This window comes from Muscardinus avellanarius, assembly GCF_963383645.1.
Source record: "Muscardinus avellanarius genome assembly, chromosome: 11".
Classification (NCBI taxonomy): domain Eukaryota; kingdom Metazoa; phylum Chordata; class Mammalia; order Rodentia; family Gliridae; genus Muscardinus; species Muscardinus avellanarius.
This window is the reverse complement of record NC_137797.1, coordinates 29649878-29664944: the sequence shown is the minus strand read 5'-3', so window position 1 is coordinate 29664944 and position 15067 is coordinate 29649878. Positions and strand designations below refer to the sequence as shown.

General features: G+C 40.1%; 1 protein-coding gene across 1 annotated transcript in view; it reads left to right on the top strand.

Moving 5' to 3' along the window:
* The window catches only part of PLEKHG7 (pleckstrin homology and RhoGEF domain containing G7), a gene marked incomplete at both ends in the record, with an annotated part of 72431 nt that extends 58109 nt beyond the window's left edge, over positions 1-14322 (top strand). Inside the window, 4 exons of the mRNA XM_080705628.1 lie at positions 5300-5379; positions 7111-7264; positions 13254-13351; positions 14215-14322. Of these exons, the coding sequence (XP_080561754.1) occupies positions 5300-5379; positions 7111-7264; positions 13254-13351; positions 14215-14322 (440 nt within the window). The remainder of the gene's footprint in view (positions 1-5299; positions 5380-7110; positions 7265-13253; positions 13352-14214) is intronic.
* Between the last annotated feature and the right edge of the window lie 745 nt (positions 14323-15067).

Sequence of the window (15067 nt, the reverse complement as noted above, 5' to 3'; positions counted from 1 at the left end):
CCTATGTTAGAAACAAACATTGGTTGAAAAGGCTAAATGTGAAAGCCATTTCAAAGGCAAAGGTAGAGGACCTCTTGATGAATAAAGTGGAGGCAGAGGAAATAGGTCATAGACATCTTCAAGTGTTCCAATCTGCACCTGAAAACGTCATTGGGAATGCTGTGCGTACCGGAGGGAGGGGCCAGGCAGCCAGTACCAGGGTCGTGTGAAGATGGATGGCCATCTCATGGAGGGTGGACACCCCTGCCAGATGTGCATACACATGCCATGTGGGCTCCAGGGGGTCGCCATGAGAGGACAGGCAGACTGACCTAGAAGAGTCTTCACAAACAGACCCACCTGTTCCAGGAAACGCTTCTTGTAGGATCCTATGTGGTAGAATGGGGACAAACTACATGGCATTAGTAACACATATATTATGTTTCCAAATATTTTTTCTAGTCTTAAAGACTACTATTGCAATCAAATAAATACCAGGCCCTTGTTCATGGTAAGATTTGTGTGAGTCAAATTCCAGCAGAGAAGAGTTTTCATGTAGTATAGTCTGAAATCAAATTTAAAGCCAGTGGGACTCTTAGAGTTGAGCAGGGATTTTATGGAGTAAGGATGGTTGCATTGGAAAAAATCAGATGTAATGTTGCATGGAAAAAGCTCTAAACCAAGACTTGGGGATGGGTACCAGGGATGCACGTCAGTGGTTGAGCTCATGCTTATCACACACAATGCCCTGCGTTCAGTCCCTAGCACCAATTTGAACAAAATCAGGTGATCTAGCACCAATTGCGGCTCTGGGAAATTTGTTTCAATTTCTTTAATCTCTTCTCTAAATGCTGATAGTGATGACTATGGTGATGATGAAATCTAATATGTACTTTCCAATTTTTTCTAGTCTTAAGGGCTACTATTGCAAACAAATAGGTATATTTTCTCATTCCCAGACGGTACAGGTTGTTATAACTTTTGGAGACTAACCATAATTACCTTTGGGATTCCATCTACATACCTTCCACAAAGGTATTGCTCCCTACTGACTAACACACATGATGGTCCAGCAGCAGTAACACCTGTGGGACACAAGCTTTTCAAACCACTGTAGACCTGAAATGAGGCAGTAGTGCTGTTTCACCCTCTACCACAGTTCAGAATCTATTAACAAAGACCAAGCTGAGATAACACAGAAATAACATGTCAGTCTCAGGTCAATGTGAGTTGTGCTTGCCAATTAGAATTCCTGGCTCACAGTGTTCATGAGCTATGCAGAATGCAATCATTTAAATAAATTTTTCACTGGTTGTGGTGGCACAAGCTTGTAATACCAGTACTTGGGAAGCTGAGACAGGAGAATCACAGGTTCGTGGCCAGCCTCAGCTACTTAGTGAGCTCTTCTGCCACTTAGATCCTGTTTCAAAATAAAGAATAAAGAATAAAAAGAGGGATGGGGTTATAGCTCAGAGGTAGAATGCTCCTGGGTTTGATTTCTAGTACCGCAAAAGAGGAGGGAAGGAAGGAAGGAAGGAAGGAAGGAAGGAAGGAAGGAAGGAAGGAAGGAAGGAAGGAGAAAGGGGAAAAAAGAGAGAAAGAGAGGGGAAGGAAGGAGAGAGAAAGGGGAAAGAAAGAGAGGGGAAGGAAGGAAGGAAGGAAGGAAGGAAGGAAGGAAGGAGAAAGGGGAAAGAAAGAGAGAAAGAGAGGGGAAGGAAGGAGAGAGAAAGGGGAAAGAAAGAGAGAGGGGAAGGAAGGAAGGAAGGAAGGAAGGAAGGAGGAAAGAAAAGGGGGAAAGAAAGGGAGAAAGAGAGGGAAAGGAAAAACGGCAGGAAGGAAGGGAGAGAGGGAGGGAGGGAGGGAAGGAGGGAGGAAGGAAAATATGTATGCCTCTACCATCTTTGTACTCCATTAAGATGTACAACTACAATGCACCAATTTTTTAAAATCTTTAAAGAAAAAAAGAAAGTTAATTTTCATTGGGCTGTAGTAGCCTCAAACTAATGGGGTAATTTTGTGCTTTTAGGCTTTCAATTTCCCTCCTCAGTCATTCTCTTTGACATTATCACATTTTCTCTTTAGCTCTATTAATTTCTATATAGATTGCATTTTAAATCTTACTTACACATTTATTATGGGTCTGCTTTCCCTAGCTAGAAGGAAAGTTCCCCGAAGGCAGGAGGACTGTGTTAATAATCATTGTACACCCCAGTGGACACAAAACTGTCGCCTGCATGAAGAAGCACTGGGGCCTCCATAACTTGTAGCTGAAATGATCACTGTTTCCTAGAATAAAGTCTAGAACATGGATGCTCTGGCAGCCTGTTTATTAAAATAAAAAACCTAAAGTTAAGAAGAGAACACAAAACTATTTCATTTTGACAATCATCACCAGGCTAATTCATATACGAGTGACAGAGGGTGGGGTAAAGGAACTTAACAGGTCTCTGAATTGTGTCCTCTTCCTAACACACACACACACATACACACACACACACACACACACACACACTTTATATGTTGGTTTCCTAATCCCCAGTCTGGCTGTTAGGGAAGTGAATAAGGTAAAATAAGGCCTAAAAGTGTAAAAGTGGAGCTTTGGTCTAATTAGATATGTGCTCACCTAAGCAGATCTCAGAGAGCTTGCACTGTATCTCTCTGCCATGTGAAGACACACCAGGAAGAAAGCCATCTTCGACTGGGAGGAGAACCCTCACTAGGAATCAAATTGGCCACCACTTTAATTCTGGAATTCCAGCTTCCAGAAGCATGAGAGATCAATTTCTAATGTTTAAGCCACCTGGTTTGTGACATTTTGTTACAGCAGCCTGACCTAATACAAAGACCTAGTATTGTCGAAATAACCCATTCCTGCTGGGCATGGGGTGCAAGCCTTTAATCTCAGTACCTGGGAGGCTGAGACAGGAGGATCACAGGCTAAAGACCAGCCTCAGCAACTTAGTGAGACTCTCAGCAATCTAGCAAGACTCTGCTTCATTTATTTATTTATTTATTTATTTTTTATTTTTATTGTGGTACTTGGGATGGAACCCAGGGGCATTCTACCTCTGAGCTACAGCCTCAGCCCTATTTTTTATTAGTTATTTTGAAACACTGAGTTGCAAAGGGCCTCACCAAGTAGCCGAGGTTGTCCTCGAACTGTGATCTGCCTGTCTCAGCCTCCCAAATGCTGGGGTTATAAGCATGTGCCACCATGCCTGGCCAAGACCTTGTTTTAAATAAATAAATAAATAAATAAATAAATAAATAAATAAATAAATAAATAGGCTGGGATATAGCTTGGAGGTAGAATGCCCCTGGGTTTAATTTCTAGTTGTCCTTCCCTCAAATAAAACCTAAACCAAATGTTCCATCCTAATTCCTACCCCTATGTGTTAATCAGGATATAGATGCAGTGCATGCGTTTTACCCCATGAGAAGGAGAGAAGGAATGAGAGAGCCTGGCCCTTACCCTTCTAGGCTATGAGTCAGAAGTTGTAATCTTTTATTCACATTCAGAATCCGGTCAGAATTTGGCCCCTGTGTCGTATTCAGGGATGAGGTTACCAGGAAATGTAGTGTTTATTCTCCATGGATGTGTACCCAAGAAAGTCCAGGAAGTTGATTAGTAAAACAAGAAAAGAAGGTTTTTCAGGGATAAACAGCAGTATTTGTGGTAGCCTGGTATATGAAAAGGAAATCACTAATTGTGATATAGTAAAATTTTTTTTGAATAGTCCAAGCTGGGCATGGCGGTACACGCCTGTAATCCCAGTGCTTGGGAGGCTGAGACAAGAGGATCACACAGTGTCAGTAATGTAGCAAGATTCTCAACAACCTAGCAAGACCCTGCTTCAAAACAAATCTTTAATCCTAATGAAGGAGAGGAGATAGGAGTGAATCTGAACTGTTTTATCTATTAATTTTTAAATTTAATGTAACTTTTATTTTTATGCTTTTATTGGTGCTTATCTATTACTTTAACCTTGCAGCTAGGCATGGTTGTGCATGCCTGTAATCCCAGCACTTGGGAGGCTGAGAATGGTAAATTGGAGGTCAGCCTCAGTGATTTAGTCAGAAGCTCATTAATTAGCAAGAGACTCTGTTTCAAAGTGAAAAATAAAAAAGGCTGAAAGTGTTGCTCAGAAGTAGAATACCCCTAGGTTCAATCTCTAGTACTCCCCACATACAAAATTAAAATTTGATGCCTAGCTTCTAGGGGTAAAGGCAGAATAATATAAGTAATAAAAATAAATGAAACAAACTAAAATATTTACTGGGTTTTCCTATATTTTCTTTAAGTACCTGCCCCATCTCCATCTAAACAGATGGAGATCTTTTCCCTCTGAAATAATTTAAACTTAACTACTTTCTAATATCTAAGACGTAGGGTAAAATGAGGAATGGGAGACATGAGTATAATATTTGATTTCTCTTCTATTACTATTTCTTCTTAGGGTAAAGCCTATTTGTCTTAAGTAACTACCGAAGGTGATAGCAGAAAAGTTTGTAAACAAAAAACTACATGGAGAATATTTAAAAATTCATAGACACATTGTAAAACATGAGAACTATGTAGTTTAATGACTGTTTTTTAGGTCTTCCAAAAAATATCACTAACAGAGTGGTTCAAAGAACAGGAGTTGTTTTTCATAGGTTGGAGGCAGGAAGTCTTGGATCGAAGTGCTTGGAGAACTGGTAGAGGGAGGTCCTTGGCCAGGGGATTCTTCCTGGCTTGCAGATAGCTTCCTTCAGGGACAGGAGGAAGAAAGAGAGTGTGCGAGCTCTGGTGTCTCCTCTTCTAGGACATTAATCCTATTGGATCAGGGCTCTTATGATCCTTATGACCTATTTTACCGTAATTATTTTCTTACTGCAACAGACAGCCACACGGAGGCTTAGGAGTTCGGTATGTGAATCTGCAGGGGATGAAATTTTGTCCGTAACAATAATAAAATGCCTTTTCTCTGGTAAATGTGTGCCTCTGCCAGTGGCCACCCAGGTAGCTGAGCCAAGAGGCCCAGATGCTGCAAGTTCAATTAGCTGATGGATTTGTGCTGGGCTTAGTTGAAACCCTTACAAACACCATACTAGTTATCTGAGATCTGCTTGTAGTTCATTGCATGTATGATATCTTTAAAGTTGGAGACTAGAGCTCTAAGCAAGTCTTAGAAAGAAATCAATTCAACATCAACGCAGGCCCGACTTCTGACTCACCAAGCACCCCATTTTGTATTATAAGGAATTCTTTGGCTTAAAAATTGTTCTGTTCACTATCACTACTTCAAGTCTCTATATTACCTTCTCTTTCTTTCCTCAGAAAGCACAAGATTCCTAGATGTTTATCTGTTTCTCTTTGATGATTTCCTCTTAATTACGAAAACTAAGCGCAACAAAAAGGTAAAAGATTATTCCTGAACAAGTTTCTAAATCAGTTCAATGTATTGCTAAACAAGCTCTGTTCAAACTATACACTATTCTTATACATCAAATGAGACCTTATCCTCTAAAAAAATAAAAGAAAGAACAAATTACATCTTTCAAGGTTGTCAAATGCGGGATATAATTTTAAAACAAATTAGTTTGTATAGCCAGCCTCAAGGTAAACCCCAGAAACCAGGGGACTTTATGTCTGACTTGCCTAAGCAAAGGGACTCAAGCTATCTTTGTCCACACTGATCCCTTACAAAGAAAGCTGCCAGGGTGGTGCCCTCTAAACCGTGTGCAGCCATGTGGCAGGTTGGTATCCACCACCTGTTCGGATTTGAAAGCTCACATCATTTTTGAGAAATAATGTCTTAGGAAATGGAGGCCAGAGGGAGCCCTGATCGTTCAGTGTCTACCTAGGAACTACAGAAGTCAAACAAGTGTATAGTTGGTATCACAGAGAAAATGAATCAACTATTACCTAAAGGGGCAAAATCTCTACAGAGCATAGAAATTTTTCATGCATCTTAAGTATTATTTTTACCATTATTATTGCCGTTGTTGTTTTTACTATCATTAAGCTATTGGTCTATTGATCCAAAGTGTTTCATCTACTTCGTAGTCTACTCCCTCCACAGCCTATGCTATCAAGAAGAGCATTTCCTCTAAGCTTCTCAGACACCTGCCCTTAGAGGTGGGAAGAGAAACTGAAATATGTCTTAAGCCATCAGAGAGATCTCATGTTATTTTATTCCACTTTTTAAAATCAAAGCCATACACAGATCATAACATAAGACTAAGTATCTCATATCTTTTAATGAGCTAAGCTTCCAGATGATAGGTTGGTTGGTTCCACTAAATAATTCAAAGATCTTTAAGCAATGAAAGAGATACCCATTAATCAATCTATGAATAGCTGATGGATGGTTGGGGAGGGAGTGAGTGCTGGAGAAGATGGAGACTCACTGTTTCAGCCTCCTGTTTGAAGCTATGGGGACTAGCATGCCGGAACAAACCAGGTTCTGAAAAGTCTCTACCCCCTTCAAACACCTTGACACCAGCACAGCCTCCCTTCCTTCTGACAGTGGCACAAGTCAGGGCACATCAGTTCGTGGTGGCCCATACGGACTGTATAATAAGGCAGTAGTCTGGTTTCATGCTTCACAACTTGATTTCAAAATAAGGAATAATATTGATTTATAGACCCTCTTTGCTATTTTGGGTACAATACATATCATGTAAATTCTGATCCTTTATACCTTTTCAAAAAATAAGCATCTTAAATATTCAAAACTATTTTAGGCATTTACAAATTCTAGAGTATGAAATTTATTTACAGTTTTGTGTTAGATTCCACATAGAATTGGCCAAAATGAGGGTATCTTCTCTCAGTCAACTAATTCAGTACTAGAGAGAGAGATTAAAATACTGAGGATAAAGATCTTCCCAGTAATGTAACAGATTTTAAAATGTTTTTCCATTATGGATGCTAATCATTACTTATTCAGGTAATTGAACTTGGAGACCAGAAGCACTTTGTTTTACATTATTACACTTGAGAAAACGATTCTCAAGAGCCAGAAAGAATCATAAGCTACATGTCAAGAGACTTGTTTCTAAGAATCTATTTGCTGAGGCTGCACTTTAGGTAAGCGCGCCAATATTTTCCTCTACTTATTGCATGGTTTTTCTCTTTAATTTCAGAAACTTGGAGGCTCAGAACCTAGTTTGATGTGTCCTTCACTTACTCCTGAGCTACAAACTGTAATAAGAGAGGGGGGTTCATGTACAGTACTCGATCAGCCCATCCCACTAGACAGGCTGGTAGTCAAAAGTATTGATCCGCTGCACCTGTCAGGTATGTCTGTTCCCATCACTCAGCTCCTCTGTTTGCCATCATGATTTTGTACTGGAATTTTTTGGTAGCATGATATGAATCAAATTTAAGACTTTGTAAAAGACTTTGTTCCTGTGTGATATATATTCTTCACTCTATGACTTAATTTGTGTCCAATGCAGGGATGGCCAGCTCTGTCCTTTCCTCCCTTCTTTCTTCCATCCCTTTCTTCCTTCCTTTTTTCTTCCTCCCTCCCTCCCTCCCTCCCTCCCTTCTTCTCCTCCTCCTCCTCCTCCTCCTCCTCCTCCTCCTCCTCCTCTTCTTCTTCTTCTTCTTCTTCTTCTTCTTCTTCTTCTTCTCCTCTTCCTCCCTCTCTTCTCTCTCTCTCTCTCTCTCTCTCTCTCTCTCTCTCTCTCTCTCTGTATGGTTCTGGATATTGAGCCCAGGGGCATTCTACCTTTGAGCTACAACCCCATCCCTATTTTATTTTATTCCTACTTTCTTCAAAACAGATCTCACTAAGTTACTGAGGCTGGTCTTGAACCTGTTAGACTTCTGTTTCAGCCTCTCAAGTACAGGGAGCATAGGTATATGCCATCACATCTGGCTCATCACTATTTTCTTTCTTTTTCTATGAGCTCACAGGTATTTGCCTTTATTATTTTTGGCAGCACCTATATATTCATTTGACAAAACAGAAATAACAGTGTCTACTTCAGTGGTTTGCATGAGAATAAATGATACATGCCATACATTTAATAAATGAAAGCTACCACCAGTATTGCAATTCTGTGATCATCATTAGTGCTATGCTTTTGCTGAAACACTGCTAAACCACAATGTGTTATGAAAGTGAAAGGCACTTTACTACCATCACTTTATTAGAAATAAATATGCAGCTGGGCATGGTGGCACATGCTTGTAATCCCAGCATTTGGGAGGCCGAGACAGGAGGATCATAGTTCGCGGACAGCCTCAGCTATTTAGTGAGGCCCTTTGCAACTCAGTAAGACCCTGTTTCAAAATAAAGAATAAAAAATAGAGCTGGGGATGTAGCTCAGAGGTCGAATGCCTCTGGGTTCCATCCCAAGACCCCCCCCCAAAAAAAAAAATGAAAGGAAGGAAGGAAGGAAGGATGCCAGGAACAAATATAACAAATATTCTCTCTCTCTCTCTCTCTCTCTCTCTCTCTCTCTCTCTCTCTCTCTCTCTCTCTCACGCGCACACACACACACACACACACACACACACACACACCCCAGAAACAGATATATCATTTCCAAGCATTTCCTGAATGTCACCTGAGAACTAGGCAGAGAGAAAGGCCCTGGAGATAACAAAAATGAATAAGAAAATAAGAAACACCCTTCCTTTGGGGGTCTCTTAGAATAATGAAAGATTGATAAATCTGTCAGAAAATTGTGGGACCCTTGCCAAGCATGGTGGCACACACTTGGAATCCCAGCATTTGGGAGGCTGAGACCAGAGGATCATGGTTCAAGGACAGCCTCAACTACTTAGTAAGGCTCTTTGTCACTCAGTGAGACCTGGTTTCAAAATAAAGAATTTTAAAAAAGGGCTGGAGGTGTAGCTTGGAGGTAGAATGCTCCTGGGTTCCATCTCCAGTACTGCAAAAAAAAAAAAAAAAGAGAGAGAGGAGAGAGAGAGAGAGAGAGAGAGAGAGAGAGAGAGAGAGAGAGAGTGTAAAGAGAGAGAGAAAGAAAATTGTGGGACCCTAAGGGACCCAAAGGACATTTGTCCACTGGAGCTGGATGGGTGATGGCAGTGTTCAAGAAGGAGTAGAGGGCAGCTCTGTCTCAGGTAGACTCATGGACTGGCCATGGCCTGGCAGGTGAGGACTGCCTTTCTGCCCCATAGGAGGAGCCGAGAGCAGCATTCCCCACAATTCCCAGCCCAGCTGCCAAGCCTGGGCCGACTAACACAGTACTGACCAGACAGAGTAGCAAAGAAGCCTTACCTAAATGCAGGAATGAACATAAAAAAGAAGAGCAAACACGACTATGATTATGTCACATAACCAAGTGATACTGCTAAGCTAAATGCTTTTCAAATATCAACTCATGAATGGAGGAAGCCTCCCTCCCTGGAAGCAGAGGGGCTTTTACCCAGAAATATAGCTTCTGCCTCCTGCCTCTGTCCTTTCTGCTTTCAAAAAGATTTGCTGGAAAAGGACATAGGCAGGCCTTTTATGTTTGCTCTAGCTGGGACTGACCATGGTCCATGTATTAGTCAGCTTTTCAACACTATAACAAAATTCCTGAAACACTTGCCTTATAAAGAGAAAGGTCAATTTTTTTCCCATAGTCTTGGAGGTTCCAGGCCATGTTTCTTTGGGGCTGGTGGCAAGGCAGCACATAATGGTTGGAGCACGTGGTAGAGCAAAAGTGCTCGTCTCTTGGCAGGGAAGAGGGAGAAAAGATAAGTATCAGGGTCCAATAGTCTCCTTGGAGATCACACCTAAGCTCCCACCAAGCTCCACCTCCTCCCAGTAGCATCATGCTGGGCTGGGGAGCAAGTCTTCAACACACAGGCCTTTAGATGATGCTCAACAGCCCAACTCTGCATGGGCCAATGTCTGCATGAGCCAGAGCATCTTAAGAGCAAGGCTCAAGAGGCTTCCTGGCATGGCAAGTACATCCACCTCCAATATGAGTTTCCTCCTTGTTCAAGGGATTGCAAAGTAGTCTAGATAAGCTAGGGATTTGTTCCATTTGTAGGGGCAAAACACTTCCATTTTGTGATATGTTTGTTTAGTTTTTCACAAGGAAAAATTATCACAGAGAGCATTTTGTGCTAGGAATTGATTCTCTCCCTACAGTGGCTCTAGAGAAGAGAGAGATGCCACAACTCCCATTAGAAGTTGTCTTAGTGGTTTAGTCAAAGCACTGCCAGATTTTTCCTTCCTTCTTTCCTCCCTCCCTCCCTTTCTCCCTCCCTCCCTCCCTTTCTCTCCTTCCTTCCTTCCTTCCTTCCTTCCTTCCTTCCTTCCTTCCTTCCTTCCTTCCTTCCTTCCTGTAGTACTGGGGATTGAAACCAGAGGTGTTCTACCTTCAAGCTATAACCCTAACCCCTTTTATTTTTTTGTTTTGAAATGGGGTCTTGCTAGGTTGCTAAGAGTCTCCCTACATATTTGACACTGGTCTCAAACCTGTGGTTTTTACTGTCTCAGCCTCCCAAGTACTGAGATTATAGGGGTGTGTGTGTGTGCACGCACGCGCGCGCACCACCATACCTGGCCCAATGCCAGGGTTTTTTTTTTTTGGGGGGGGGGGGTTTGGGGATGGAACCCAGGGGCATTCGACCTCTGGGCTACACCCCCTGCCCTATTTTTTATTCTTTATTTTGAAACTGGGCCTCACTGAGTTGCAGAGGGCCTCACTAAGTAGCTGAGGCTGTCCACGAACCGTGATCTTCCAGTCTCAGCCTCCCGAATGCTGGGATTACAAGCGTGCGCCACCACGCCCAGCTCCCATGCCAGATTCAAGAACTGGACTTGATGGAAATTTTGACATCACTGGATTACTTTGGGAGGTGTGTGTGTGTTCTGTTTCTTTCTTTCTTTCTTTCTTTCTTTCTTTCTTTCTTTCTTTCTTTCTTTCTTTTGTCTTTCTTTCTTTCTATCTTTCTTATACTGGGGGTAGAACCCAGGGGCTTTTCTACCTCTGGGCTATACCCCCAGACCTATTTTATAATTTATTTGGAAACAGAGTTTCACCAAGTTTCTGAGAGTCTCACTAAGTAGCTGAGGCTGGCTTTGAACCTGTGTGATCCTCCTGTCTCAGCCTCCCAAGCACTGGGATTACAAGCGTGTGCCACCATGCCTGGCTTCTCTGTTCCTTTTCTAAAAATAAGTGAAAATAATACTTTTTTTTAAAAAGCTATAATTCCACCTTTAAAATTTTCTGACTAGTATATTTTTATCCTTTTTGTTTTGTTTCTGTTATATTATTTTGACTGTTCAGATACAGTACATGAGGCAAAATAGCTATAGAGTTGGAAAAAGTAAGTGGGCACAAAAGAGATTGGACATTGGAATGCTAGAGACCTAACCCCTAAACACAGCCATATCACATGCAAGCTGTGTGACACTGGAAAAAAAATCAATCTGCATCTGGTTCCTTGTTCCTCATTTGTCAGTGGCCTTAATGGGCCTCTCTTGTACAGCTGCTATGTGGTTTAAAAGAAACAAAACAGAGTGGAGTCTAAGTAAGTTTGAACATTCGTGAAAAACAGCTCCTCCTGCTCATGAGTTATCTTACTGTACTTTATAGGCCTGGCCATTGCAGGTCCTTCTGTTGATGAAGTCCCTTATACTATATTATAATCCAAATATATGAGTTCCAAGTAGACCTAGTTATTATTTTTGAGAAAAATGGGTTTCAAATACCAGCCAAGTACAATACGATCTTTATAGGGTCACTTGCTACCAAAAATTTATAGGAGAAAAACCAGGGAGTAAAACAAACACAGTCAGTTCTTTTTTTCCAGAAAGTCATCTTAATAGGTTTAAGTCTTTTCGTCCTAGAGAAACTGGACTGCATTTTATGACCTGAGGTTAAACGACTTTATTTGTAGTAGTAGAATTGAGGAATTATGAGATTTAGGCTATTATAACCTGTGATACCGGAATAATTCTTGCAGTTAAAAACAACACAGAAGCCTGGCATTCCCTTTGATTCTGAAATGAAGCCTAACCAACCTCAGATAAGTCTGGGTTAAATCAACAAACCTCAACAAGTCACAGTGACAGTGAGGAAGTATCAGGAACAAGTCACTGGCACTCTTTCTCCTCTCTATAGTACTAGATAGGACCAGAAGACAGCCTGGCTTACGTTTTTTATTTTTGAACATTAACAACTATAGGAAGACTTCCATTTTCAGAGCTTCTGTGATTTTTTTTTTAAAAAGAACTTACTCTCCCAAGTACCGTCATTTCTTTGAGACCATAGAAATGACAGAACTATTTTCTTTTGTAAACATGGAAAATATATATTTTTGTTTTGTGTCACATGTCATATGATTTGTTGGATATTGCATTGTATCTGTCTTTTCTTGGTCATTGTGAATCATGCAGGTGGCTTTGAATTTCTGCCACATCTTAATTTGATCATAAGCTTTGGTTGATCTGACTTGATTTTTTTTTTTTTTTTTTTTTTGCGGTACTGGAAATGGAACCCAGGGGCATTGTACCTCTGAGCTACACTCCCAGCCCTATCTTTTATTCTTTATTTTGAAACAGGGTTTCACTAATTTGCAGAGGGCCTCACTAAGTAGCTAAGGCTGGCTGTGAACCTGCAATCCTCCTGTCTCAGCCTCCCAAGAAATGGGATTACAAGCGTGTGCTACCACACCTGGCTCTGACTTGCTTTTAAATATAAAACCAACATTTAAAAGAAGAGGTGGGGGATAGAGAGGAAAATAGTTAAGTTGTCTTCTATGTTTTTTTCCTATTAATATTTTCATACACAAATACAAAATCAGCCTAGGTGTTTTTGTCTTCTTCTGTGAGGAGCCCCCTGTCCCTCACTGAAGTCACAGTTCATTTCAGCAGGTCCCAAAAGTCATTAGCAGCAGCAGACAGGGTTTCCATAACTTAGACTCTGTTTGGAAATAGTATTGGAGCCTTGGCCTTGGAATAAGAATTTTCTTCTTGTTAATCAACATAAAATTCCCACCTTCATCAAAACAAAAACCAACCGCTGGGCCTGGTGGCACATGCTTTGAATCCCAGCATTTGGGAGGCTGAGACCTGAGGATTGTGGTTAGTGGCACAGCCTCAGCTACATAGTGAGGCCCTCTGCAATTTAGTGAGACCCTGTTTCAAAATAAAGAATAAAAAATAGAGCAGGGGGTGTAGCTTGGAAGTCAAATGCCCCTGAATTCCATCCCTAGACCAGCAATAAATAAATAAACCTCAATTTTTTTGTAGTAATAAACTGGTTTCATATTAAATCATATGGCCTTTTGTCTTTGTAATATTTTTTTCTAGTCTTTGGGCTGAGAAATGCTTTTCTTATACAACACGAAAATAGATATCGACAGTGTATAGCAGCATTCTTATTACAAGCTCAAACGGAAAACATCAAAGTACGTATGTCAGTATTGTGGGCCTTTGATTCTTCAGAGTTTACATAAGGGAAAACCTCCAAGCCTATCAAGTAATGAGCTTTGGGAAGGAAAGAGGTTGGGAGGAGGGATGAGACCTCTAGGTACGATCTGCTGCCTCCTAGTTCTGGAGTTTCAGTAGGAAATAGGGGAATTGTTGCTTGGATTGCACTCATAATTCTTAAGATGCTCCAATCAATTTCAAAAGTACAAATGATGTGGTATCATTGAGTGAGAGCCTGATTGAATCATGAGCCACGCCAAGTCAGCCTTTCGATCTTTGAAAGTATGTGATTGTTTTTATAGTTATGAAGTTGAAAGAGCAACTGCCCAACTCTGGTTTCTCTATTTTGGAAATTCCTATTTTTGTCTTTCTCTCCTGGTCCCCTTTGGCCATAGCAACAATATGGCCAGACAATAAATGTTGTGCTATTAAGAACTCAATTTTCTAGGTCACCTCTCTGTTTTTCAAATTATACCACTGGTTAAGAACTTGTGTTTCTTAACAGGAAGTCAAGAAATGCAACTTCCAACTATTTTTATTCTCAATATTTACTTTTCTAATTACTCATCACTAACTGTTATGGTTCCTTGATTACCCATGACTGTTTATCCAACTTGTTGTATACCATACTCATTTAATCTATTTGCATTTCCCTATGTAATGAGATATATTTATATTAGATCTAAGAAAGAAAATGGGAAATATATGCAAATGTTTCCTTAGTCTTTAGTTTTAGAGCAAGCCAGGAAATATAATGGGAAATATTAATCCAAATATGTGAGAAATTTATCAGCTTAAGCATTCTAATTGAGGTGTGTTTTTATTTTTATTTTTTCAACAGAAAACATGGATGGCACAAATAACAGCAGCAATCTCTTGCTTCGCCAAGAGTCAAGAAACTAAGAAAACATCTTTATTCACACTGCCTACAGAATCCTCTGAAATTTAGAGGCCTACAAGTGGCTTTTTTTAGGGCTTAAAATAGTCTTTCATTTAAACTTTTGTAACACTTAACTAGTAATACGCTAGAAGGAAATATGTATTTTAGAGGCATTCCTGATTTTGAGAATTTGAGCTGGAAAGTCCTTCAAAGAGAGGAATAATGATTGCAATAAATTTGAACTCTGAGGAATTTCTTGAGAAATATATGTGATATCCAGATGGTCTTTTTGATGTTTCAGTCTGATTTTATAAGAGGTCCAAATGAAGAATGTTACTATTATAATTTGTAAGGGCAAATGATCAGATACATGGACTATCAGGAAGAAAATAGTATCCACTGCTTGTGTCTAATGTGAATTCTAGCATTTTATTGTATTTATAAAATAATGAAACCAATTTTCCTACATTACTTGTAAATCAGTCTTATTGCTTTATAGTCCTACCTCAAACACAATGATAATTTTTTGATACAAAGCTTGCTTTTCTAATATGTCAAGAAATAAATAAGGTCTACATTTTAATAGTTTTAAAATTCCTATTCTCCAACAATCCGTTTACTTATATCAGATATATTTATAATATTCTAACTTGGAAGCAGAAAATGCTGAAAGTTAAATTTCATTATCTTAAGAAAGAAAAGTATCTCTTCTGTATTCACCAGTTAACACTTTGACATAGGAGATGTTGATAGAAATAGTAAGTTAACTTTTCTCTTAATTTCATTTTTTGAAGAATGATGGAGTTGGTCTAAA